The following is a 26,385-nucleotide window of genomic DNA, read 5'->3' on the forward strand; positions in this document are numbered from 1 at the left end:
ACCAATCGTTGCTTCTAGTTCTTAGGACATGTTTTAGAGGAGACGAGACTATATTTGAAACAGTTCTAACCTTTACAATAGTAAGTGCAGGTAACGATTGCTTTCTTCTTGTTGCAGGTAAATATAACGAGATATTTTTATTTTTAAGTTACAAAGGGTAATTTGACACTTGTTTTTCACATAGGAGTAAATTCAATTAGAGCTGACGAATCGTCACCACTCTTTCCCACAAGATGTTTGCTATCTTTAGTTACAAATGGTAACTTAACACTTTTGTTTTTTATATGGGAGTAAATTCAATTAGAGCTGACAAGTTATCGGCTATTGTTTCCAGGATATTAAACAAAAAAGAAGCTTTCATTTCTGGACGGTTTTTACGTCTCTGCAGTAGCAGTTCAATAGTTTCATTTGATGACATTCATTTCAGTCCCATATTTTTAAAGATAAAAAGTATGAAAACTGCTCAAATCTTTGAAGACTGCGTGGTAACAAGTTAAAGTGCAATTTAATTAAATCAGACTTTCAAAGTGTCAGAGGGGTTTTTTTTCCTCTTTCTTTCTATTTTTGATGAAGTAGTGTTGTGTTGTGTAAAAAGGGTAAACTTACGACTCGAATAAAATGCGAAAAGGTCTCTTAATTAACTTGAGTATTTTTGAGCAAAAACTCCTCTTGGGGGTTGGAAGGGTTATGTGATCGGTGAGTGAGGAAGTTATGCATGTGTGCGTGTCACATCAATCACAGTGTGGCTTGTATCAAAGAACAAGTCAAATTGCCTGTTAAAAAATAAGATGGTATCTACATTAATCTGGAGACGTGTCAGATTACTGTAGTTTGTTCAGTCAAACATTTTATGGCTTACTATTTAGCTATCTTACCATGACGGATGTAACATCGCATGTACATCATAAATTCCCAGTTTCTTTCCTGCTGTACATTGCAACCAAAAAAACTTGTCAAATTAACCAAATCATTACTGTAAACAGCTCCATGAATGCTCCTATCTCCGACACTTTACAACAAAAAAATAACTCTTGCATGCCTTGTGTGCCTATGTTTCCCATCAGCCAACTGACAGACAGAATCCACTAGCCCCCTGACTATCACACAGGACTTTCTTTGCACACTGACAAAGATAAATTTTTCAGTGGTTGTCTAAAAGCTTGGCCTGAAAGTTTTGGTAGAAAATTTGTCTATGCACAGTGTGTTTTACTGCACAGAGGCTATGATGACATCTGTTGACTATGCAACAGCTGCCCTCAAGGAAGACTAAGAAAAAACTACACCCATGATTCAAAGGCTAATCATTTTTATTGATGACTTTCAATAGAGAATGGGAGCTTTTTTGCTAACAAAAATGAAACTTACAATGAATTTACTGAAATGTTTTTCTGCCAATTAAATTACATTCTACACATCCATTCCACCTTAAAAAAAGTACATAAATTTTAACTTCACATGTCAGACTGGTTTTCACAAATGTGTAAGCATTAGCCAACATGTGAAGGCAGATGCGGTATGACGTTGATATTAGTACCTTTTGTTTGAGCAATTTCCTAGCAAAAGGCTTTTCTAACAGCATCTTAATACATGTGCACATGCAAGCTAGGGTGAAATTGCTGTCGACATGTCAAAATAAATGAGGACTTCATTCTTGAAACTGAGTGTCTAGTAGTTGTTTCATGACAGCAATCTTACATGAACAAGTAGATTAGTCCAATAGGAACTTCTTTAATAACCAGATTTTTTCACTGGTTTGTTCTGTCCCTTGATCTGTAAGTAACCCCTCTTGCCTTTAGTTCACGCACCACATGACTTGGTAGTTTACCGCTCACAGAAATGGCATAGCAACCTCTTGCTTGTGTATCTAATAATAAACAAAGAACCAGTCGCATATTGTCAAAGGGATGTTCCAAAGTAATTCTCAGACAACAATATTCACAGGTGTCTTGCACTCCTACAGGTAAAACAATAATAGCCTACTACACAATGAACTGTTAATCAGAACCAGTGATTTCCCTTCGGCTTGATTTAAGACCCCCATCTTGAGGTTGCATTGCTGCTATCTTTTATCCAAGAGCCTTGGCAGACTACATTAATTGCTGAGATCTATTTAGCCATATTGAGAAGTATTAGTGCTTAATAGGGTTTTTCATCATAGAGAGACTACCTACTAGTAGTTAAACTATTCATTATGATACATGTCAGAGTGCAAGTTTAGTTGCAGACCCTGCTTGCAATAAACACCAGTGACCTGTCATTTGCATGTCGTTGTTTGTATGAAAAAATGACTGATGATCAAATGCTCCAACTGCTTGACAACAATGAGGACCCTAAGTTTCAACCCTGCCCCCCCCCCCAAAAAAAGTCCTAACTAATACTGTATCTTGCATCCCAAAAAGTGAAACATAAAATTTCCATAAAAAGTTCTCCAATCTCACAGCACACTTATGACGGAAAGGGAGCCGTTGACAGGATCAAAATTTGTCCAAATAATAGGCTTCCCCTATTAGTAGTGACACTGGTGGAAACTAAAAATAACATGAGACTGATTAAACACCAACAAGTGATGAGAAATGGTGATGTCAACAATCACATTGTTGAACTTTGTTCACATTCAAACCACAAAATTGACCAGGACTGTGCTCAAGGCTTAACAATAGCTAACAATAGACTGAGCAAATTGTACTAACTGAACAATCACTCTTGACAAACTCTATACAGGTCTTACAGCCAATAACATCAATGCAAAACAGACCAGTCAGTTTCAACAGACGTGACTTTAACACCAATGGCAAACACTTGATAGTGAAAACGACCTCTTCCCAGGTTTTTGAAACGTCAGTACAAAAGTTGCCAACAGTTTTTTCCAGACACTTACCCAGATGATCACACTGTACTATAATATTAGGTGATCTGGCTTACCAATTCTTTGCCACCTGGCCACCCAGCTGTCCTCAGGAGTCATGAGTGATATTATTCTGGTGTAATTGCATAAAAGGAGGAAAGAAAACTACCAGTCAGCAGTGGCACTGAACCTCTACTTTGAGTTTCATTCCCCTAGGAGTGAGGTTGCATCATAAACACTACCTCTATTGTTTGAAAACTACCTCTAGAGGGAGAACAAGAAATGCTGCTGGAACATGAGACAAACAAGTTCTCCCAAACTTTCACAAGTGTTTCTACAACTCCATAGAAACATGATGAACATATTTTCTATCCTTTTAATTCGAAAACAGCCCAAAGAAAATGATGATCAACATGATTATAACAACTTTTCTGTGTTTCTATTGAGTTACAGAAATACTGTTTTCAACCAATCAGTGTGCATTTTTTCTTTGGAATTGGGCTATTTTGCAAGACCAGTTATTAATTTTCTTTATAACCAATGAATTAGCCTGTTCTGAGAGGCAATACACAGTGAATGTACCTCATTTACATGGTGTCTACTACTTTAAGTTCTCATAACATTTTTTTTTTACTTTTCACAGACTTGAATCTACACATAACCCAAAGGACTTAGAACTGCAAAAATATTTTTGATTTGAACAAGACTTTACTAACATGGCCAATTTTCAACTGAATTTTGATCATAGTTTTGTAGTACTAGGGCTGGAACACTAAGTCACATACAACTTCAGGGCAATTTGATGTAATACATCAAACACAAGAGACAGTGTTTCATCAGCATATCCAAACATTGAGAAGAGAGTTGAAAATATGATGTGCAGAGGAGTATTTTTGGCGAAATTCGAGGTGTTTGGACAGCCAATGAAACACTGTCTCCATGGTTGATATATCCTCTAATCAAAACAAAAACTAGGGAGTAAACGAAGAAGTGAAATCATCAAAATCTATGCTAATTAAGACCAGGTATCCAGACCTCCTTCATGGTTGTGATTTTCTTTGTTTTAACTTGATGAATTATTAATGAGTTTGAAAATGTGATTTCAGCCTGAGATTCTCAGAGATTTTGAACTCAGATGGCTGTACACTGTATATGCTCTGACAGAGAAACCTATGATCCTTAATTTTTGTAGGAATTCTACCAATGTCTCACTCAAATCATGTAGAAAGTTCAGCTCTCTCCAGCTCCATAGATGTTTCAGGAGCTTTTCTTAGCAAGGATGTGGAATGCACTTTGGTCAAACAAAATATTTCTGGGGTGAAATAATTTCCTATCCAGTGGAACTTAGAAATGCAAAAAAAAAAAACCCTGTTGGGGAAATGCCTTTTAATCATCCATTACTACTAGTTAACACTCTATAAATCAAGTTGCCACTTTAGACAGACAGTAACTTACCCATCAAAGTTTGCACTAGTACAGGTTAGAATGTTTTCTTTGTTGTTCTTTAGTCTGAGAAACTTCTCGCAATTTTCACAACCATCATATTCAAATTGCTCAAGAGTCTACAAATTAATAGGGACAAATCAATAATCATGAAATCAAGCAATGGCCGTTACCCATCAAAACAATATAAATTGGTAGCAAATATATCATTTCACCTACAGTAATTCAAATCTCACTCGCCAGTACTGCCTGAAAATATCACAAACCCAGCATAGTCAATAGACAAAACTCAATGAAAATCAATCAAACTCAACTGACTCCAATCGTTTGATTGATTGCCGATTGGTTTGATAATTGAATGTAATCGAACTGGACACTATTTGGATAAGTTTGATTTTCAAACCCAGGGGTTTGATTACTAAACCAAATGGAAAAATTGAACCAATCAAACCAATCAGTTGAACCAATCTTAAAAAACCAGTAAAAAAATTGCTAAGCACTGCAGTCTTATCTGAATTGAGTCATAAATTGAGAGATTTCCCTGTGAAAACTATATATGCGACCCAAGTGTAAAGAATACTTCAACACATTTCAATATAGTCAAGTGGGATAATATTGACTGGGGATATTCTCTTACTAGCTAAACTGAGGCCCATTAGCACAGGCAATTTTTGATGTGACTTCAAGTTTATACAAACTTAGTTGACCTTAATGTCCTGTTTGAAACTGACTGAAACTGGCTAGGAATGTCACAAGTATTGATCAATCTACAGTTCAATTATGTTTGACTGCCAAACCTAATCCAAATCAATTGAACGATTGGAGTTTGATTGAACAATTTTCAAACATTCAATTGTGTTTGATTGGCAAAAAGTTTGGGTGAGTTTGATTCTGTTTGATCGCCAAACCCAATCAAAATCAATAAAATGATTGGAGTTTGATTGAGTTTGATTACTGAACGTTTGACTGACTACACCAGGTACAAAGCAACCTTTGGTTGCATTCTTCCACCTTTCTATGCAGTAAGAAATTTTCCTCCAAAGGGTAATGAAGGCAGCCATAATGATGTCATTGTCACATTCATCTTTCCATCGGATTACCATACAAACAGTGTAATTTATGACACCATTGCCTACCCTACCGAAGATGGCCTCCAAAACCATGATAAGGTCTATATATTATCACATCGGACATCATGGAAAGCAAAACAGGCAGTGAATTTTCTTCTGTTTTTCTCTTTCGGGTACATTGGTTATAAGCTTGTTTGTTTTTCAGGAAAGTCAATCTGACCAATTTTTAAGTGGAGTGAAAAGACATAAATTTGTCGGCATAACCCCTACTTTTTTCGTGTTTAAATTTCTCGTCTATCCGAACTTGATATATTGTGAAAAAGGCTGTAAGATTTCATCGCAAGAAATTAAGGAAAATCATAATGAAAGTAAAATTTATAAACACTGAGAACCACATTTTCTTTGGTTTGGGCACAGCTAATTAATAGGTTATTTTAGCAAGATTTCCGCACACCCCCGTATATAGTTATGCCGTATATAGCTATACAGAAATCTAAGCATGTTTCCCATTCGCTAAAATTTCCTACCTTCACCAATGAACAAAGTAGGCAAGCTCGAAGATTTCTTAACTCTTTTGGAACACTCTCCATGTTGAATTCCAAACCGTACTTGCCCCAGGACCTCACCGCAAAACTTTCTTGACCAAAGCGCGCAAGCGTGGTGATCGAAGAGATGACCATTCTCGTCCCCAGAGCCTCCGTTTCTTTTGGTCACGTGGTCGGAGAAACGGAGGGCTCTGGTAGCAGCCATTACCGGATGTCCGTAAATCACGACATCCGGTAACGCATGCGTAATTTTGGCCTGTACATCTGCTCATGCTCAGAAACTAATCCTGAGGGAGGGGAGAGAGGAATAGAGAGTATTCTTCAGATGTAAACAGATCGGAACGCTGACATGTGTTTTCACTTCGCTGAAGTTAGGTGATTTAGAGTTAAAAAGAGAGTAGAAAGCGGCCTTAAATGCCGTCGCCGCTTCAAACACGATTGCCAGCTTGTGTAATATTTTACCAACGGGTTTCGCGGTGCATTTTGTGGTGGACCGTCCAGAAAAATTCAGGAATCGATAGCTGTGTTCTTGTTGTTTCTTCTCTTCATATTCGATAAAAAGGAGAAGTTTAAAGAGCGAGGTGCAGTTGTGAAAGCTTTCAAGCAAAGTAATCAGGATACGGCATGTATTACGTCTATCGATGACACGGTAAAATTTGTTTATGGACACACGGAAGCGTTTGTGGAAATCAGCCGTGGAAATTGCATCACTGACCAGAGGATTTAAATATAAGCCGTGCTGATAGATGAAGGGAAAATTTTTTAATGGTAAGAGCTATTTACTTCCTGGTTATTTACATAGGTTTGTAAGCTGCAGTAGAATAAAAATCTGTTGAACTCAGGAAAGTTTTGTTGTATTGGAGTTTTGCTCATGTTTCCTTGCAAGGAATGTAATAAAGGTGCTCACTTTCATAGGATCTTTCACGTCCTCATTTTTTCAAGTAACCCCATTCTGTTCTATTTTTTTTACAAAAAAGGGTCTTACACAATCAACAGATCATTAAACTGTCAAATTAAATCAATCGATCAACTTTTATTGTGCATTATTTACAGAATTAATTTACATCAGTATTATAATTAAATAAATATGAGAAGAGAAATCTATTTTGCATATGGCTATGGAAAGAATAAAAAAAATATGTGTGTGGTAACCAGGGTATAGGTAGCAATTGGCCTTTTGAAGTGGTTACAACCATGTTAAGAAAAACGCCAAGAAAAAAATAAAAGTCCTATGCGAGTTGTTATCGAGTGGTTATATATGTGTGCTGGGGGCTTCCATAATGGCTCTGCAGCAATTTTAATTAGCTTATCTGGAACATCTAATGATGGTTTTTGTATATTCAGGTTTGAGAAAAGCCTGTAGACATTACAAAACTAGATATAGGGCTATTCCACCATTTTGTCCCCCGTCCCCCACTGCTTTTGTTGATGTAATTGTTTTTGTTCATTTTATACCTTTCAACCAGCTTATATAAAGCTTAATCTTTTGGGTGCTTTCAACAACAACAACAACACCAATTTATTTCAGTATTCCCATATGAGTACATGGTGTTACCAAAAATATAATACAGCTAAAATGATGTAACTATAACATTAGTATCTGGCATTGGTATACATGTAGAGGTTCCTGATGTGAAGAGAGTGATTCATATTGGTGTGCCTCAATGTACATTAAGGAAGATTTTTTTTTAGGAAACTGCATGAACAAAATGAATGGGAAACAAAGCAGTGACATTGCTCTTTTACAATTCATGTTACTTCATGGTAATAAGGCTCTTCAGCCTGTTATACAACCATGTGCAACAACAAATCTCAATGTATACTTTCTACGTCTTGTGGTTGATCAGAACATCAGCCACATAGCTTTACTATCAACAATGGTTCTTTCTCCATCTCCATTTTTTTCAGTAGTATTTATTGAACTGCAAGAGCAACATTCCCATTTGAATTATCCATAAATGGTCATCCTTCAAGGAATTTATGTAGCACTATTATGGTCTGAAAATTAACAAAGAATAGTAAATAATGGCAGGAAATAAATTATCTTTCAAAGGCTAACAAAAAGATTATGATATTTTTCTTATGGGGATATTAATGTAACTCTGTTCACCTTTAATGTTTGATTTGTTTTTAGTAGAGATAATTCCCACATTACATTTGGAAACCCACTAGTCCTGATGATTCGTTATCAGTTATACATGTATAAATAATTGTCTCTTATATTTGTTCACAGTTATTTGCATGGATGATAAATTATTGTTATTTACTGATTAATGTTATTGTGATGGAATAAAGTTTTGCTAGTTGCAGTTGCTTCCTAACTAAAATGGGGAGAGAGGAAAGGGCCTCAAATTTCAGCTATGGTTATCTATGGTTATTTACCTTTACACATCATTTCCACAAGTAAATTATAAAAAAATAATAATAAATTTGGGTGAAGGCTCTAAAGCAAACTAAACTCTTGCCTGACCACAAAAGGTTTGTTTGTGTTTTTTGGGGGGAGACTATAGGAGAGGTCTCAATAATAAAGAGAGTGGAGCTAAAAAAAAAGATATTATATATATCTATAACAGCAGAAGCTCCTTAACAGATGGTAAAAGATACATACATAACAATATGTGGAAGAAACAAACCAAACTTCATGTTCAGACCATTTGCTACAGCATCCAGGTACGTAGCAGAGTATTATAACACGGACCTTTGACTCATTTTGGCAATTTAATATCAATACATTTTGGACTGCTAGAATCTGATCTCCTTGATCTTTCAGAGAGAGAAAAACACACTCACCTTCGCATTTCCAGTGCCACATTTGCTTAGCAAGAGTGATATTTCTTCGTCTTTTCACCTGGCTCTAAGTTTCCTTTTGAGCTTTTCATAAAGGAAGACAAACGTTTCTTAAAACCCACTGCCGATTCGAACTTAATTTTATGATTTCTTGGGGTATGGTCAGCAACGAAGTAATTGTTGTATTAGCTGGTTGATTCTCCGAGTTCTAAACGTTTCTTCCAACTTCTCCGCTGCTACAACAAAGGACGATGATTACGATCGTGAATGACATCGTTGCAGGCGACGTACTCCTTTGGTTACGTGGAAACTTTAACGATTCCTTCGGATCGATCGGGAAAGGTCACCATTTGTTTTTTCGTAAAGCGCGCCTGTGTCAACTGAGCGAAGGTGCCGCCTCCGGGCCGGAAGTAAAATGGAATGCGTAGAGCTTTGTAATTTTCATTTCTGCTGCGCATTTATTTTTTGTCAGCCAATGAAAAAATTCGAATTTTTGGGTGCTTCCAGAGCTACTCGTCAACGGCATTTTAAGACGAGTAGCACTGGGGACGAGAATGAGAGATGACCTGAGTATCAGACTTAGGCATCATGGGTTATGAGCCATTATACCATGCTCCACAAATATATATTTTTTGAGCGTTTTCAGTTTTATTTTAGTTTTATTCCACTCGCGCTTGTTGGATATGAAATGATTATAGCCAAGTCGTCCCTACGTACCTCGTTGGCTACCTATCATCTCATATCCAAAAAGCGCTCGTGCCATGAATTTATAATTTATGCGATGTGGCAACGAGCGAGATCGGACAATTTGACAATTTGTTATAATTTGTAAAAAACAAATTATAAACGTCAGTTTTTCATTTCGTCGTAACATTGTCAAAGTGGTCTGCGGATCCACTCGGCTACATTCCCATACAAACTCTTATATTTACGCTGTTAAGCAATGTCATATAATAATGTTCACGACTGCCAAGGAGCTTGGGATACCTGTGATTCGAGCCGCAAAAATTTGTTCCCGCAACCCTCAAAAAAAAAAAAATCGCCAAACCGCAAAATAAAAGTCCCGCAAAAATTTCATGCTATTGCGTGAAATTTCCAGAGAAAGTTTCCGGAAAATACGAGAATTGTTGAATTTCCAAACTGCAACCCTTTCAAAAACCTTCAAATGAAAATTGCGGGAACCAGGAGCTCCTGTGGGAGCAAATCCCGGTTAGAAATTTATGAAAATTTGGATATAACTCACAAGGGTTTTCTCCTAGGGATAAAATGTATCGCACCACACGCCAGCGGAAATGTCCGGTATTTAAATATGATTTGGAACCTTTGGCGGCGTACATTTTCCAATACGGACCAGTACGGAAACAAAGTAAACTGGAAAATGTGGGAAATTTCCGCATTTTCTGTCGAATGATCACTGCAGACTCCCTGTAGGGGACTCCCTGGCAGCAGACTCCGATTCGAAACCCGACGCGATGGTCTTCCGAAGGACAGCCGAAGCTGTGCTAAACCACGTGACTATTAGTGCGACTATTTGGCGCGAATCTTTGCATGCGTGATCGATTGACAAGAGTTTGGTCGCTTGCTCCGTTGGCCTGCACATCGTGTACACATTTTGTTTTGTGAAGTTTAAACCTGTAACATCAACTTTTGCGTCCATCCATGCGGATAAAAATATGAACCCAGTTTTATCGGCGGTAAGTTGTTTCATTTGATATGCAGCCGTGTTACGTAAGTGTACCATGCGGTTGTGTTCGTTCACCGTAAAGTCCTGAAATTGCTGAAAATAACGACTCCCTGTGGTAAATCTCGATAGTTGCGACCTTGCAAAACCAACGACCCTCCAAAGAAGTGACCTCAAAGCAACTTGAATTTGATTTTTTGGAAATAACTGAGGGGAAATACCGGGGAAAACTTCCAAGGCACAGTTAGCTTACATCGATTGTATATTGTGCTGTCCAAAGGATAATTTAAGCCTAATTAATTTAAGCTTAAATGCTGTAAACTGTAATTTCCTCTAAAAAAAAAAGCCCGGAATGATTGTTATTATCACATTCTATGTGCCGATGATGTGCAAGGGTACATTTTACAAGTACCGTTTGAACAAGATACCTCGAGATCATGATAAGAGTTGCAGAAGGCATCAAGATCGAGACAATGTGTTTGTTGTTCCCGAAAATACCCAAACCCCTCCCATTCCTCCGGAAATTCCAATTTAGCTTCACACTTTTCTTTAAAAAATTTGGCATTTGAATCCCCTTTTTCTCTCCAAAATTCTAATAACCTTTCTTGGAAGGGGAAATGTATATTTTCTGAAAATTGGATAAGAAAAGGATTTCTCTTTCATGCATGAGACACTTTTCCTTAAATAACTAAAAGAAGATGAGAAAGAAAGTAGTTATGGTTTGTGCAGATTGAATTTAATGGTTAACACTTTTTTCCCATTTGTTTCTGCACATCCTTACTGCGCATGCCAATTAAGACACCACGTCATGCTTCGAGTGTGCGCTAAGTAATAAAATGAACAATAATAGGGCAGATGGCCATTGCTATAGCTTTGCCTAAATTTAACGATCTTGGACGTTTGGTGACCCCTATTTTTCTTTTGATGGATCATTTTCTCTATGTATTTTCTAAAAAAAAAAAGGTAAAGTCTGCAAACGAGCCAAGTGGCCCACCAGGCCGGAGCTTATCCCGGTGTCTGTAGCATGAAGCGACTAGGAGTATTTCTACTCCCCCCTGGATGGGATGCTAGTCCATCGCAGGGTTACCCCAGCATTAAGTTCGTCGGTACCCATTTATACACCTGGGTGGAGAGAGGCACTGTGAGAGTAAAGTGTCTTGCCCAAGAACACAACACAATGTCCCTGGCCAGGGCTCGAACCTGGACCGCTTGATCCGGAGATGAGCGCACTAACCATGAGGCCACCGCGCCATTGCTATAGCTTTGCCTAAATTTAACGATCTTGGACGTTTGGTGACCCCTATTTTTCTTTTGATGGATCATTTTCTCTATGTATTTTCTATGTCTAGCAAAAAAATGAAGAAAATCTATCAATTAGAAGTTTGAATTTTTTGCAAAATGCACCATCAAATTCTGTTCTTTTCAACTATTTTGTTTATCTGTGCAGCAGTTTGAAATGCTTCTTGCAGGGTTAAGTTTTGTGAAAATGTAGGCAACATTTGGAATTATTAACACAACTGGTGCACTTACACAAAATGTTACTACGATAGTTTATTTCTGCCCTGGAGACCATGCTGATATACATGCCCCAATTTTTCAAAATAGCCTAAAGCTTTATGTATTGTTTGGCCCCTTTCGTTTGCGCACCTGCCACCTGGTGCTGGTTTTCTTATCACTGGCAAAATAACTGAGGCTTTCAAAGATCGTGTGTTCAAATTTGACCTGCCAATACTCTTGAATGTTTCCAGTGTAGAGTAGTGCAGGGGATAAGTGAAACTTAAAAAGGTCAGTGTTCTTACTCTTGTGTTACTGTAGACTAATCAAGTTGACCTGCTGATACTCTTGTGTGATTTCAATGTGGTAGTGCTAATGGTAAGTGAAGCTTTAAAAGGGCATGTAAATCAAAGCCACTTCCCTTGCTAACTACAGGGTTGTGTCCACCCAAATTTCTTCAATATAATGATGTGTTGTTTTCTCTATTTGTCCATGTGTGTGTCACAAAAATAATGGGTTATGATAGCACGTCAAAGTAAGCTGTCACTGGAAACTCACAGATTTATAACTGTTGTCTTCCTGTTTAGTTTCTGCTCCCACAGTGTATTCTGTGAACTGTGCAGTATAAATTAGAACAAATGATATAGAAATGTAGATAACATTTGAGCCAATCAACACGGTGTCAACATGGAAAATTGACTGTACAAATGTTTCGTCATCCACCATTGCAGTTTGTAAAGTATTGGAAGGGTGATAGTGCACATTCCCCTGCTGATGATCAAGCTACTTCCAGTGGAGAACAGGAAATAATGGAATCAAGGAGTCAGAAGGTTGGAATATATGTGCATGTACTGTAGCTAATATATTTTTTAAGTAACTGTGTAGTGTGTAGTTGACTTGTGTACATGTCACTCATAAACTGCAACAAAGATTTAAGAAACATAGCAACAGAAGCCCAACTAAAGAAAGATGGAAAAGATAAACCCTTCTTATTACATATACAATATAGAAGTGTTCTCAGTATGATAGTTACTACACACTGGCATTCCTTGTCAAATTCATTTAAGTCACCCATTTTTAGTTTATGTTTCTGACAAGGTAGACAATATTTAGCTGAACATAGCAAGTCAAAATAATTTTTAGTTTGGAGGAAAGATTGAATGGTGAACCCAGACAGCTTCTCCAACAGGGGCTTGCTCTTGTGTGACTGCTTACCAGAAGCAGCGGATAGCACAGAGTGATCAATGATACTCCAGTAAGGCAGATTTTGGCTGCTGTCAATAGCAATATTTCCTCTTGGTAATCTTGCCTTTAAATGCTGGTGTCCATGTTTGGTCAGTCCTCTGACCAACTGAGATAGTGTAATTCAATTACTAAGTCAATGTACAAACATGTTCACTGAATTATTACAAGACAGCAAACCATTTATAGTAAAATGAAAATACAATTTGCATTTTCCAGAAAACTGACAGCAGTAGTATGTCACAACCTGTGGGTCAGACAAATTTAGATGTCAACAACAATGAAAGCACAGATTCTACTAAAGAAACAAACAAGGTAAGTTACCATACTGTAGGCATGGCAGTGGCAATAATGTATCGATCGGCACTCAATGGCATGTCTCCAAAAAGTAGTTGACTCTCGACGAAGATTTTGATCAAATGTCAATTGAGTGTCAACTGAGGTGTCAATCAAGTATTGATGAAATGTGGAACAAGGGTCAATTGAGGGTAGATTGGAGGCATCAATCAAGGGTATTGATGGGCTCTCGACTGGGGATGCCTTTAGTACACATGATCGTATTGGCTTAGAAGGTCATTAATTTTCTTAAGTTGATGATCTCTACAGGTGAATATTGAGGCAAGTCACTCATCACTACTGGAAGAAGCAAAGGTGGACAAGATTACTACAGCCATGGAGGAAGAGGAAAGAGCTCTTCACAAAGAGACTTCAAGAGAACAGCAGCAAATGATGGATAAGGTAGAGAATTGTAGATCTATAGCTAGTTTCCAATTGCTTTCTTGTTTATGACCTAATAGGCATAAAAATTTTCAGTCCTGTACATGTAGCTGTTCATTTGTGTTCCTCCTTTCAGCATGTGTTCTGTGACTGGCTCATCTTACTTCACTTAGCATTGCATCGGATAACCATCAGGGATGTAGAGAAGAAAACACTAAGGCTGGCTCATTAACAAGCCCAGCAAGCTTTTCTTGCTTTGGCAATTCCAAGGTTTACCCAAGCCTAGTGACGTCTGTGAGTCACCCTGCAAATTTGAGTGGTTTACCCTTTTATCCGGTGGAACAAACTTTGTCAGCAGTGAAATTAAAATTTGTCTACTTTAGATTGAATTTTGCTACTTTTGACAAACCCTTTGCACAATTTGTAATATGTTGGTGCAACATAAACTTTATCTTAAAATACAACTTTTAACCAGTGAAGGTGGGCCCTTATCTATTGTTTTTGTAGTATTAAATATTGTTTCCATGTGGTGTCATGTACACTGTATGTGCATCTCAACCCAGGCTGAAAAAGAGTGGAAGAGTGTGGAGGATAAGCAAAGATACCTTCGGCTACAGCTATTATTAGAGAAGTCAAACATCTACTGTCAGTTTCTTCTTGAAAAAATGGAAAGGCAGAAATTGGAGGCAAGAAAGCAACAGGAAAAGACAGCACATCAACTGCAGAAGAAACAGAACAAAGAAAAGGACTTAATGCAAATGGTAATTCTCATTTGTGCTAAAAGACCAAGTAGCAGTTAAATTGATTTTTGTGAGACTAAGTGCCTCTACTTCATTTTGGGTACAAGCCTAGGCGCAAAAATTTCCCACAATATTTCAGGAGCTAACATTTTCCCTTGGTGACTGGCAAGATTCTGGTCTTGTCAAAATTTTGTCTTTTATTCTGCATGAACCAAAAACTGTTGGTAACTGTATTATGCTTACTTGAATTTATTATTTATAGAGACTAAAGTTAACAACAGCAATCTAGGGATTTATTGCAGAATGTTTTACATTGAAGTAAACTAATATTTGAGAATAAAAGAGATTGGGACAGGCATTGAGAGAGTTTTACGAGACAAGCAGTAAACCAGTGCAAACCTCGGAAACAGTTGTTGTATATGCCACAATGCTGTCAAACATTTTCATGGTAAAATTTTCTGCTGTTTGGTATTTTGCAGGTTCCTCAGGCAGAAGGCCGAGTAACTAGAAGGGCTCTGAAGAAATTGAATGGCTCTGTTGAGTGTGTGCAGAGTGAGAAAGCCACCTCTAACAAAAGGAAATCTACTGGTAAAAAAAGAAAAATGGAAGATTCGTCAGCCTACATGATATCAGAGTATCTTGACAAAGAGGTAATCATAACTGAATGATTACTGAGTTTTCAAATCATTGTCGAAATTAATTAAACTTCAATTCTCACGCGCTGCTGGGAGCATAAGAACATAATTGTCTCACAATGACACAAAAAGTGGCTAGAGAATAATTTCACCTCAACTTAACACATTCTACAAGTACTTCATGGGTGGGTGGGTGGGTGGGTGGGTGGGTGGGTGGGGCATGTCAGGCAATGGCAGATGGCAAAACAAAAACTGAAACCTTACACAAGCCACGTGACCTGAAACCCCCCTGCACACGGCCTCGCGCACGATGTTGGTGCACAAATCAAAATTAGCAAAAATGGACAAAAATTTGTTGTAAAAATGCTGTAATTCGCAGGTTATTAAATTTTTCTCTTCAAATGAGCATCATCTTGTAGTGATTTTCATGTAGTTTCCTTCCATCTTAGCTACGTCTTCAAAAGTGCTTGTGCCTTTCTTGTAAGGAGTCAAAATAACAGATACTCTCCATTCTAAACTTCGCAAGTAATGTAACACATTGGGCCGTATTTTACACTACTCTTATCATGCTCATTGCAGGCGTGATTTGCCATTTTTGCCAAAATTGCGCACGTTACTCTTTTTGGTGGTTTTTGCTTTTGCCTTTCACGCCAGCAAAAAAATCACGCCCTTTTGTCTTTTTGTGTATTTTGACTTCATTCCGAGTCCAGCAAAATGATTTGGTTCAATTCCGAATGTAAGCTTCCTTAACCATATTACAGGTTTCACAGGGCAAAGCGTTGTAAATTATTGTCAAATGAGCTCTTTTGAATCACAAAAATGGAGAAAAGCATTCTCCAGAACACAAACTATAAGAGAATGTCACATGCTAGTAAGTTACGCTATCAGAGAGCTTACCAAGGATTTGGAAACGATGTAACTTTAAATACGTGTTTGTCCAATTTTTGTCCAGCCTGGTGATCTCAAGAAAATGACAGAATGAATCATTTTGTGTCTTTTTAATTTCTTTTTACACGCACTAAGCAAGCATCTTCCCTGCATCTTCTTGTCCATTTCATGTTCATTGTGGCCATTTTGTTATTGACAGCAAGCTCAAGTTATGTCCAAATAAGGAAATGGATGGACAAGTCGAGTTAGGCTGGGATTGAAAGGTTTCCACATGAAGAGAAACAAACCAAAACATCGATGTCTTGGTTGACCTCTTAATCTTATGGTGTTGTTCACCAACTTTGCGGAAGGATCGGCGAGGATAACGGTAAAAATATAGGGGAAAAACGGCACTTTTTGCCCAACCTGTTTTCGGAATTTTGTTATTGTTCTTCTAATAAATCTCTTTCAGACAGAAAATTTTGCTTTTTGGGGTGCACATAGATGGAAGTTTAATTCTGCAAAGTTTTACGACACTGGCTTTAAGAATGACGAGAAATAATAAGAAATCTAGTGTGAGACCATTTTTGTTAGGCAATTTTACACCAACATCGTGCACGAGGCCACACCTGTACCCAGACTCCAAGCTGTCTGTGAGAAAAATGTTTTTCGCTTCTTTCGTTCCTCAGCCAATGGAAAACCACACTTGTGTCTGGGGTTGACAAATGAATAGACTTAAACATGTAGCTTACAGTTAGCATATGTTCGAAATAAGACTTCAACTTTATCAACATGTGAACTATGCTAAATGTCAGTGTGTTGAACAAATGTAATTAAGAGCCATTTTGCCAAGTTTTTCACAGGGTAATATTTTGAAGTTTGAAAGTGGGTTTCACAAGGCTTCCTTTAGCAACTGTAAGAGTGATGAACAAATTTTTGGATTCTAAAAAGGTTGTAGAGAGACTTCACCCCACTTTGATTAATGCATGCATAAATTAATCAGTGTTTGATGTCATAATTAATTGTCTACAGAATGTAACAGAATGTGGTAGCAACACATGTTTTTCTGACCTGTACTGTATTCTTGGCCTTTTTCTAATTCAATTATTAAGTATTGCCTCAGAAAGCAGTACATCTATAACCTTGGGAGTGTATTTTAAGATACATGTATAGCGAAACCTGTATTAATCAAAACTATAACAAAATTCTTGAACATGATTGGCTAACAGCAGCCCGATTTGAGCATTAATTGGACAGTGTACACGTTATGCTTGTAATTGGACAGTATGCGTCATTTTGCGCACGCTGTTGCAGTGCACTGTGTTGAGTAAACTGCTGGGTTTTTCAGCATTCATAACGACCTTTTAAAATCATTCAGCACTCAATCGATGGTTTGTTCATTTCTCGAATTTTGTCATAGTTTTGATTAATTGGTAACAGGACGTTGTGTCGTCCAATTCAGTCTGTAATCATACTCATGATCAAATCGGACTTCCGCTTCGCGGTCATCCAATTTTGTTAATCACTCATATGATTACAGACTGAATTGAACTCAGTCCTAATACCATTATTAATTATATAGCAGTGAGTTAATCCAGTTTTGTCAGCACAGCTATTATCCTTTAATTTCTGAAAACTGTCCAGTTTGGGATTTAATTTGGACAGTTTTCAATAAAGACTTCGAGTAAAAATGCAGAAACTGTCCAATTTGGGAAAAAATGGGACATTTTGTCTCAGCCAATGAAATTAAGCTATTAACCTTCTGAAGATTATCAAAGGCCACAGGAAACCTTCCGAAGATTTCCAAAGATCACCCGAAGATTTCCGAAGATCACCCGAACACTTCCCAGGATTTCCGAAAACTTGTGACAATCTCTGGCGATCTCTGAAGATCACCGGATGTTTTTGAAGCTTTCCCAACTTTCGGAAGATCAAGGGCCTAGTCTGTTTTTCTTCAGTTACTGTAGTTTTCCTTGCAAAGCTTATTTAATACCTCATGAGCCATATAATTAATAAGTAACAGGACTACATGCTTGTCCAATTAAGAAATAATTGGATTCAAAAAATTCCCCTGACAGCCAAATTGGACTTGGCCTGTGGCCTCGTCCAATTTTGGCTGTCCTTGGAATTTTTTTCATCCAATTATTTCCAAATTGGACAGCATGTAGTCCTATTACATATACTAAGTGGACACCCTTGGGACACTCACTGGGTAATTATGACCACTCTTTATCATTTGATGCTATACAATCATGGAATCAAAAAAACTGCCTAATCATTGGTAAACATGTTATCATTTTTGTGACACAATAGGTTACCATAGCAACAATATGACCTGCTAAAAACACCCTTAATTATAAGTTTAGGGGCTTATAATTCAAAAACGGCACGGTGAAATTTCTTAATATTACCAAATTTTGATAAGCACAATAAGGTGCAACTTTTGGTAAGTTTAAAAAATTCTGTACATAGGGTTTGGAGCCACTTAAAGTTGTGAAAATTAAAGGTGGCTCTGAACCCTATGTACAGATTTTTTGAAACTTTATCAAAAGTTGCATCTTATTGTGCTTATCAAAATTTGACGATATGAAAAAAATTCACGGTGTCTTTTGAATTATAATCCCCTAAAGCTGTAATTAAGGGTGTTTTTAGTAGGTATTTTAGGACTCAAGCTGGTGTCCACCTAATAGAGGGTGTCTGCTTAATATGGGGTCCGCTTAATACAGGTTTCACTGTACATGAAAATGATCATCGACAGGAGTTTCTTACCAGGATAAATAACATTGCTATTGTAGTCACTGACCAAAAGACACAAAGCAGCTGGGGAGGGAAATGAAGAAACTGAAAATCTTGCCATGGAATCCACTACTCTACAGTGTGTGCCAGAAATGAGTGATGGGGAATTGGAGGAAAACAAGGTAATCATTTGAACTATTTATCCAAGACATCTGAAGTTTTCCCAGTGATATTATTGTCAACAACAGAATTACACTGATAATATGCCACCACATTGATTAATCAAGCCATTCTAACAACTTAAGAGACATAACTTGTCCTTTTAGGAAAAACAGTTGTGATAAGAAGCAGCAGTCCAAAGTGGAAAGTGTGAAATTGTCTTGATGTAAATAGGAATTAAGTTATTTAATAGAAGAGCAGTTTGTATGCAGAATGTTTGCATTTGCACCTGTCAAATTTTTTTCCTATATTTCAACATTTTTCTTGCTCTATTGAACATACAATGGATTCCATTACAGTACCATATTTTTTGTGAACAGTATTTTCTTGCTGTGTGTGTTTTTCAAGTCAGGGTTAAGATAGCTCTCTCTGAAGCAACAATGGTGAAAAAATACCGAATGTTGTTTAACACACCTACACAAACCCACACATGGAATTTGGAGTGTTTTTGACAAAGATCATTTTGACTGAAAAATCTAGGGGAAGTTCTTGTGCATTCTTCATGAGTTTTAAATAAGTAGCTGAGGTTGGCCCAGCCACTTATTTAACACTGCAAGTTGGCTACAAACGCACGATAATGCAAAGGGCACAAAATACAGCAAATGCTTTGAGTTTTCATTTTAACAGATGTACTTCGTATTGCATAAAAATATATTGCTTCAAAATTGAGTGTAAGTCACTCTGCCAACTTAAAGATTTATCAATAAGGCGCAGTGCTGTACTTGTTTGTTACAAGCTAATTGCCATAGCCAGAGTAACCAGCAAAATATAATCAAGTAGGAAGCAGAACTCCAGTGGTCACTGTAACGTTAAATAACTTTAATTGAACTCCTCGAAGACATCTTGCATGATAGCAGCCAAGATCGGATGCAACTGACACACACATGAATTACAGACGACTTAAATATGTACAATCAGGTACATACCATGCATAGTATTCGCACACATAGAATGCTAATTAACTATGCTAATAAATATCGACACATCTTCCCCCGTTAACGAAAAAATTAGGTAAAAATAAAATAAATAAATAAATAATTCTGGACAAAGTCATTGAAATTTCGCTGTGACAATGCCCGTATGTCACACAACTAAGTCCTTACAACGGCTTAAGATGTTCTTATATGAATCAAACAGTCACGACAAGATAAAATCCTTCAAATGCTCCATGTTCAAGTAGGTGAATGGGCGCAGATAGTTTCGCCAGCCTTCACATGGGAAAGGACGTGCTTGCCACAATTTAAGTACCTGCGCCGACGCTCTCTCCGAGCACACAGTTTAGTAGCATCGTTGATGAGGCTAAATTCTAGCGTTACAAGAGTTCCAGAAGTTGGTAGTAAAGTCTTACAACGGCGGCCCAAAAGATGACTGGCATCCATGCCTTCACTTGGAGTATTACGCCAATCAAGGAGAGCTTGGAATTCACTGACACCAGTGGCTCGACTCTTTGTGAACACACGTTCTACAGTACGAATGGTATTCTTGGCCTTAGCATTACTTTGCAGATAACAGGGACTCAAGGTAATATGCTGAAAGTTCCATTGGTCTATGAATTTTGCAAACTCAGATGAGGCAAAGAGGGGCCCATTATCCGTGACCAGTGTATCCGGCACTCTAAATCAGCTAAAGGTGGCCATCAGACTTCTGATCACAACTTGGAGGTTTCAGACAAAAGGGAATCAACCTCTATGAAGTTGCTGAAATAGTCAACAACAACCAGCAGAGTTCGGCCTGAGTGAAAATAGATGTCCGCAGCAACCTTGCCCCAAGGACGAGGCAGAAATTTGTGTTGAAGTAATGGTTCCTGTACTTGTGAGTCGCAATGTGGAAGGAAAACGTCACACTGACCCATGCAATCCTTCATTTGGGTGCTCATTCTGGGCCAGAACATGCACTCCCGAAGGCGGGGAAGACACCCCGCAGGCCAATGTGACTCGTGTGAGCTAGGGACATAACCTCCTTTCTGAGGGTACTGGGAACAAACAGGCGAGGTCCGCAGAGAACCAGGTTTCCCTGAACAATCAGCGCTTCACGAAACTGGAAGAAAGGGCGTAAGACCGGATCGCACTCATGAATGTTGCCAGGCCAACCTTCTAGGATGACAACAACCTCTACTGCTGAGACCCTCAATTAGCTTGTGCATACGGTGCTGAAAAACTTCAGGGGCCAAACTTATACCAAAAGGCTTCCTACACCAACGATAGCAGCCAAAAGGTGTGTGAAAGGTAGTCAGATGCGATGACTCCTCGTCCAATTTGACATGCCAAAACCCATTCTTTGCATCGAGGACAGAAAACACTTTGGTGCCATGAAGGCGAGTTGCAATGTCCTCTATGGTAGGCATAGGATAGTTCTCCCAGAGAACAGCTTTGTTGTCTTTCCTTCAGGTGGTGACAAATTCTTATATTCTCGACTGCTAACATATATGAGATCCTGGGTGTTGGCTTTGATATTGGCTCAATGACCCCTGCGCTATGTAATTTATCCAGGGTTTCTTTGATTTTATTGCAAAGGGTGACCTGACCTCGCTGGGGAGCATGCTGAACTGACTTGGCTGAATTGTTAAGACAGATGCGGTACTCGCCCTCAAGTAAACCAATCATCATCTAGTCCTCTTTGTCCCATGGGGGACATAGGGCGTCCACAATTGCTTTCCAAGTAAACCAAGCCCCTCTTCAAAAACATCGGCGAACATCTCTATTACCTGCTCTTTAGTAAGTGGCCTGCAACTAGACATCACATCCTCAGCAGAAAACACTTGACCACCACTCATGTCAGGCCACCGAATTGGGTCAAAATCTTTAAATTTCAACAACACCCATCCCTTCGCAAGCTGGCTTGCCCAAAATAGCACAGCAGCACTTGCTTTTCACAAGATGACACAACAACATACAAGTGAAAGATCCTCTCCAAACTTGGAGTTTAACTGTTCCTAACACTGAGATATTTCTGCCATCAAAGGATACAATGGAGAGGCCTTCCAAGGGGGGTAGTCTTGTCGCCTTGTCGCATCCTTCTGTGTACCTTTGTCGCCTAACCAGCGGAAGAAATTGTCGCTGTCGTTTCCCTGTACAAATTCATATGTCGTTGTCGCTACAAAAATTTGTCTCTGACGTTTCTCTAAAATAAGGCCGCTCGTAATCTTAACGTACTAATTTTGGCGAGTATACATGTGACGATTCAGGGTTATTTCGGCGCTATAACCTCCAATTTTAAATAAAATGTTTAACATTTTTGTAAAACTCTATTTTTGATAATAACCATCAACAAAAGTTCAATATTCCAGAAGTCTACATCTATGGTAATGGGGCTTAGGGCTAACTGCTATGATGACTTCAACTGTACCCCGCGACCAACACATTTATGAATAAATATATTTTAAGCGGGATGATTATAAAATAAAACACACGCATGCGCCCCAGTGCTAGATAAGGTCAGGTGTAGACTTCTGGTAATTGTGAACTTCTGGACAGCACTAACACTAAGAAAACCTGAAGCTGGCTTTTGCACCTTCTTGGGGGTCTTGGCAGGCTTAGGTCGCTCAGGCTCAGAGTAAGAGTCAGAATATTCAGATGGGGAGTGAGCGCGTTTTCTCTTATCCATAATCCGCCTTTCGGCATTTTTACTCTCCGAGCTAGACACTAAAAGGGGCTTTTCTGGTGGACAACAAAACATGAATACATGAGAAAAAGAGAGTAGACAGCTAGGACAAATTGTTTGCCCTTTCACATGATTTTATAGGTTACCGGCTGTTTGACGGTTTTATTGTAGTCTGATATGCCGAAATTATGATAAGAAGAGCGTACGTCACTTTTCAGGCAAAAGCGAATATTGGTCTTAAATTCTAAGATGCTGAAATATGAAATAAGGACGAAATTTTCACAATTTAATATTGTTAGTGTTAGTAACATTTAATGATTGCTCCAAAATTTGCGCCTTAACAGAATTGAGTATAGGCGTTTAGAACTAAGTAGCTAAAAAAAAAAAAAAACATAACAGAAAGCAAGACACACAAGAGATTTTGATTTCATGGCTAGAAGTCATAACATTAACCATTTTGACGCCTAACGTTTAAAAAAGGTCGATTATTTTTTTATCTTCATTTGATTTTGCTATCCCGGTCACCGTGACCTTGTCATCTTGCTGTGAGCATTACGGACCGTTACGGTGGAACATGTCATTCCCGTCTTTACCACAAGCTGTTTGCACGCTTGTACACTGCTCATGACCATCCAAATGAACATGAATGAGTCTGAACGTCCAGGATAGACTGGATAAGTATGAGGGCTTTCAAGTATTTCAATTTTGTCTCCATAATTTATTATCAATGACAGCAATGGTAATCATTAATATAGCATTCTGTGTAAACGTATTCGTCAAAAGGCGAAAAATAAACTTTATCTCCAGTGCACAGTCGGTGTACACTCACACAGACCGCAGGCTGCAAGCTGATCCGAACTCGCTGTTCGCTGTAGATGCTTCATAATTTTATGATGAATCGTCAATAGTATAATGGTCTATGATTGGAAAAATAAACTGCCAAACACTGCACCAAGTTAAGGCTGAGAGATCAGTGTGCTGAGAAATAAATAAAGAATATCGAGAAGCAAAAAGACGCTCCAAAATCAGTATCATCTGTCCACGTGTACACAGAGTGCAGTGCAAGATTCTAGCTCGCTCGTGTTCGCTGATCGCCTTATAAACTTAATGACTTAATGCTTTATCTATCCGATACGATCATCCATATTATAAAAAAGGATTGCCAAACAATGGTCAACAAAGCTAAATATTTAAGGCCGTGAAAACCGATTAACTATGAAAAGCGCCAACTCACCTTTCCTGTCTTTCTTTCTGTAACTCTTTTCCACCCTTTCCTTCTTTCTACTCTTCTTGTTGGTCTTTTTCTTGGCTTTCTTATGTTTGCCCATGGCAAACAATTGGCCGACTCTCACCCGACCTTAGATCACCTAAAATAACCTGAATACCCTAATAAAGGTCAATAAAAAGACCTGGCGAACTCGATAATGACGACAATCTCTGGCGCGTGACTCGGGATCGTAACAAGCGCAACGGGTGACGTTGACGACCTTTGTTCCTTTCTCTTTGAGGTCTTTGTTTTATGGGATGTAATAAGAGACTGACTAGTTAACATACAACTCGTAATTCTTAACTCTTTGTAAAGAGTGTTGAATGATGGTTTGTTTTTGTTAATATTTGTACAACTGATCTACCATAAACGCAAACAATAGAGCTCCAAAAGAGTCACGCTGACCTTGTCAAGTCATGACAGTCATGTCGCCGTCGAAGAAAAAAAGTGCAGTTGTCGCTTTGTCGAAATGAAAAATGGATTGTCGTTTTCGCAAATTGTCGCCCCTTTCATGTCAACTTCTGTCGGCTGTCGGTACTTTGGTAACAAATTGTCGCCACATTTTGATGCAATGTCGCTTGTCGCTCAAACCCCTTGGAAGGCCTCAGTGGAAGACTTGGCTAGCGTAACATGCTTGAGGTCAAAATCACCAGTCACCTTGTAAATATGTGCAGACAAAACATTACAACGCGTTCCGGTATCAATTTCAAAACGTATCGAGTTTCCACTCTGTACTTTCAGTGTTACAAGACTTGAATCCGAGCTTTGATTAGCTGACGCCTTGAAAACTTGGAAAACAGGCAACTCATCCTCAACTTATCCTCAAGGATAACGAAGTTGATTTGCAGGAAGCAGCTGTCTGCCAGATGACTTTCCCTCTGAGGACTTGTTGTTTTCCTTGAGAAGGTGAACGTTGGATAGGTTGAACTTGCTCACTGCCTTAATCTGCACTTGAGACATCTCCACAGCCCGACAGATGTCCATTGTCTTCATGGCAAGGTTAAGTTCGGGTTCACTCAGGAACCTTTCCCTAACTTTATTGTCAGCAATTCCAAAGATAATTCTATCTCTTAGAAGATCATCAGGCGTGATGGCATCAAAGGCACACTTATCAGCGATTTGACGAAGTTCAGTCACATAGCGATCAAACAATTCGCCAGGCTCTTGCTGCTGTGAATTGAGAAGATCAGAGGGAATGTTCTTTCTCGGATTGCAGTAGTTGTTGAAACGCTCAATGACACCATTAATATCTTTCCTCTCAGTAGCCAATAGGCTCCAAGTTTTAAAGACTTTCCTTGCTTCAGGTCCAATCAAAGTTAGAAGCACAGCTACTTGAACGCCTCCTTCTTCTTTGTTAACTTTTGAAGCAATGCTGTAATGCTCCCACATCTCCTTCCACTCACTCCATTTGTCAGTGATGTTGGAGTCATTAATTTCGAGAGAGTGAAGTACCAATGGGGAGCGAAGGAAAGCCATGGATCAAAGACACTCCTGACACCATGTAACGTTAAATAACTTTAATTGGACTCCAAGATCGGTTACAACAGACACACGCATAAATTACACACAACTTAATATGTACAATTGGGTACATACCATGCAGAGTATTTGCACGCACTGAATGCTTAAATTAACTATGCTAATAAAATACTGACGCAGTCACTGGCTTCTTTTGAAAACACAGCATTACCTGTAGTGTCAGTTACAAGTTACTTCCAGTCCAATACTGGGAATACGAATATGGCCTAACAATATTAACAGAATTCACTGAATTTTGCTTGAATGATACCTTTGATATTCAGGAAGGAACCTTTTAGATAGTCCATGTTTTTCTTAGTGTACGGACTTGCCTCTCCATCTCTGAGACAATATTGTTGTTAACTTACAAAGCTCTGAATGGACTGGCCCCTGATTACATTAGAGACTTACTGCGATTTAACATTTCTGGTCGCACACTAAGATCTTCAAACAACAGGTTGCTTGATGAGCCTAGAGCAAATCTTAAAATGTATGGTGAAAGGGCTTTTTCCGTGGCTGCACCAAGGCTCTGGAATAAACTACCCCTCCAGATCAGACTTTCATCATCAGAGGCAGTTTTTAAGGCAAATCTTAAGACTTATCCTTTTAAGCGTGCATTTGATTTGTAGTTTTTACTTTTTATTTGTAGCCTAATTGTATTATGTAGTGTATTTAACTCTTAGGATTTAGGATTTTAGGTTTTTAAAGGATTAGGATTTTAATTTTAAAGTATTGTAAAGCGCCATGGACAATTAGTGGAAAATGGTGCTATATAAATGTATATTTATTTATTTATTTATTTATTTATAAGTAATTAATTGATATGAATGAATGAATGAATGAATGAATGAATGATTGTATGTATGTATTAATTAATTAATTAATTGCCAGTAGTTAATTAACTTACTTGGTAATTGAAATTTATACCATATTGCTGTACGTGTACTTCCTTGTCACAGACATCAAATCGAGAGTGCTT

General features: G+C 38.2%; 2 protein-coding genes and 1 long non-coding RNA gene across 4 annotated transcripts in view; 1 reads left to right on the plus strand and 2 right to left on the minus strand.

The window, feature by feature from the left end:
* Positions 1-1,289: 1,289 nt before the first annotated feature.
* On the minus strand, positions 1,290-6,011 carry LOC110054714 (transcription elongation factor SPT4-like). Its single transcript, XM_020761072.2, has 4 exons — positions 5,886-6,011; positions 4,301-4,407; positions 2,923-2,978; positions 1,290-1,864 (listed from the first exon to the last, which is right to left on the minus strand). Exons 1-4 carry the CDS (start codon positions 5,946-5,948, stop codon positions 1,746-1,748), a joined length of 345 nt encoding a protein of 114 aa, XP_020616731.1. The 5' UTR covers positions 5,949-6,011; the 3' UTR covers positions 1,290-1,745.
* Positions 6,012-6,916: 905 nt separating this feature from the next.
* On the minus strand, positions 6,917-9,979 carry LOC149097330 (uncharacterized). The gene is made up of 2 exons (XR_016204099.1): positions 8,694-9,979; positions 6,917-7,901 (listed from the first exon to the last, which is right to left on the minus strand). It is a non-coding gene; the product is annotated as an uncharacterized LOC149097330 (long non-coding RNA).
* Positions 9,980-10,145: 166 nt separating this feature from the next.
* The window catches only part of LOC110054680 (lymphocyte-specific helicase-like), a 48,455-nt gene continuing 32,215 nt past the window's right edge, over positions 10,146-26,385 (plus strand). For both annotated transcript variants that reach the window (XM_089279257.1, XM_089279258.1), the window contains exons 1-7: positions 10,146-10,384; positions 12,597-12,695; positions 13,327-13,422; positions 13,714-13,845; positions 14,388-14,585; positions 15,044-15,214; positions 18,862-18,984. In XM_089279257.1, coding sequence (XP_089135383.1) covers positions 10,364-10,384; positions 12,597-12,695; positions 13,327-13,422; positions 13,714-13,845; positions 14,388-14,585; positions 15,044-15,214; positions 18,862-18,984 — 840 coding nt within the window. In that variant the 5' untranslated portion in view covers positions 10,146-10,363. The remainder of the gene's footprint in view (positions 10,385-12,596; positions 12,696-13,326; positions 13,423-13,713; positions 13,846-14,387; positions 14,586-15,043; positions 15,215-18,861; positions 18,985-26,385) is intronic.

This window comes from Orbicella faveolata, unplaced genomic scaffold, assembly GCF_042242905.1.
Source record: "Orbicella faveolata isolate gen_17 unplaced genomic scaffold, um_ofav_v1 contig_47, whole genome shotgun sequence".
NCBI lineage: Eukaryota > Metazoa > Cnidaria > Anthozoa > Scleractinia > Merulinidae > Orbicella > Orbicella faveolata.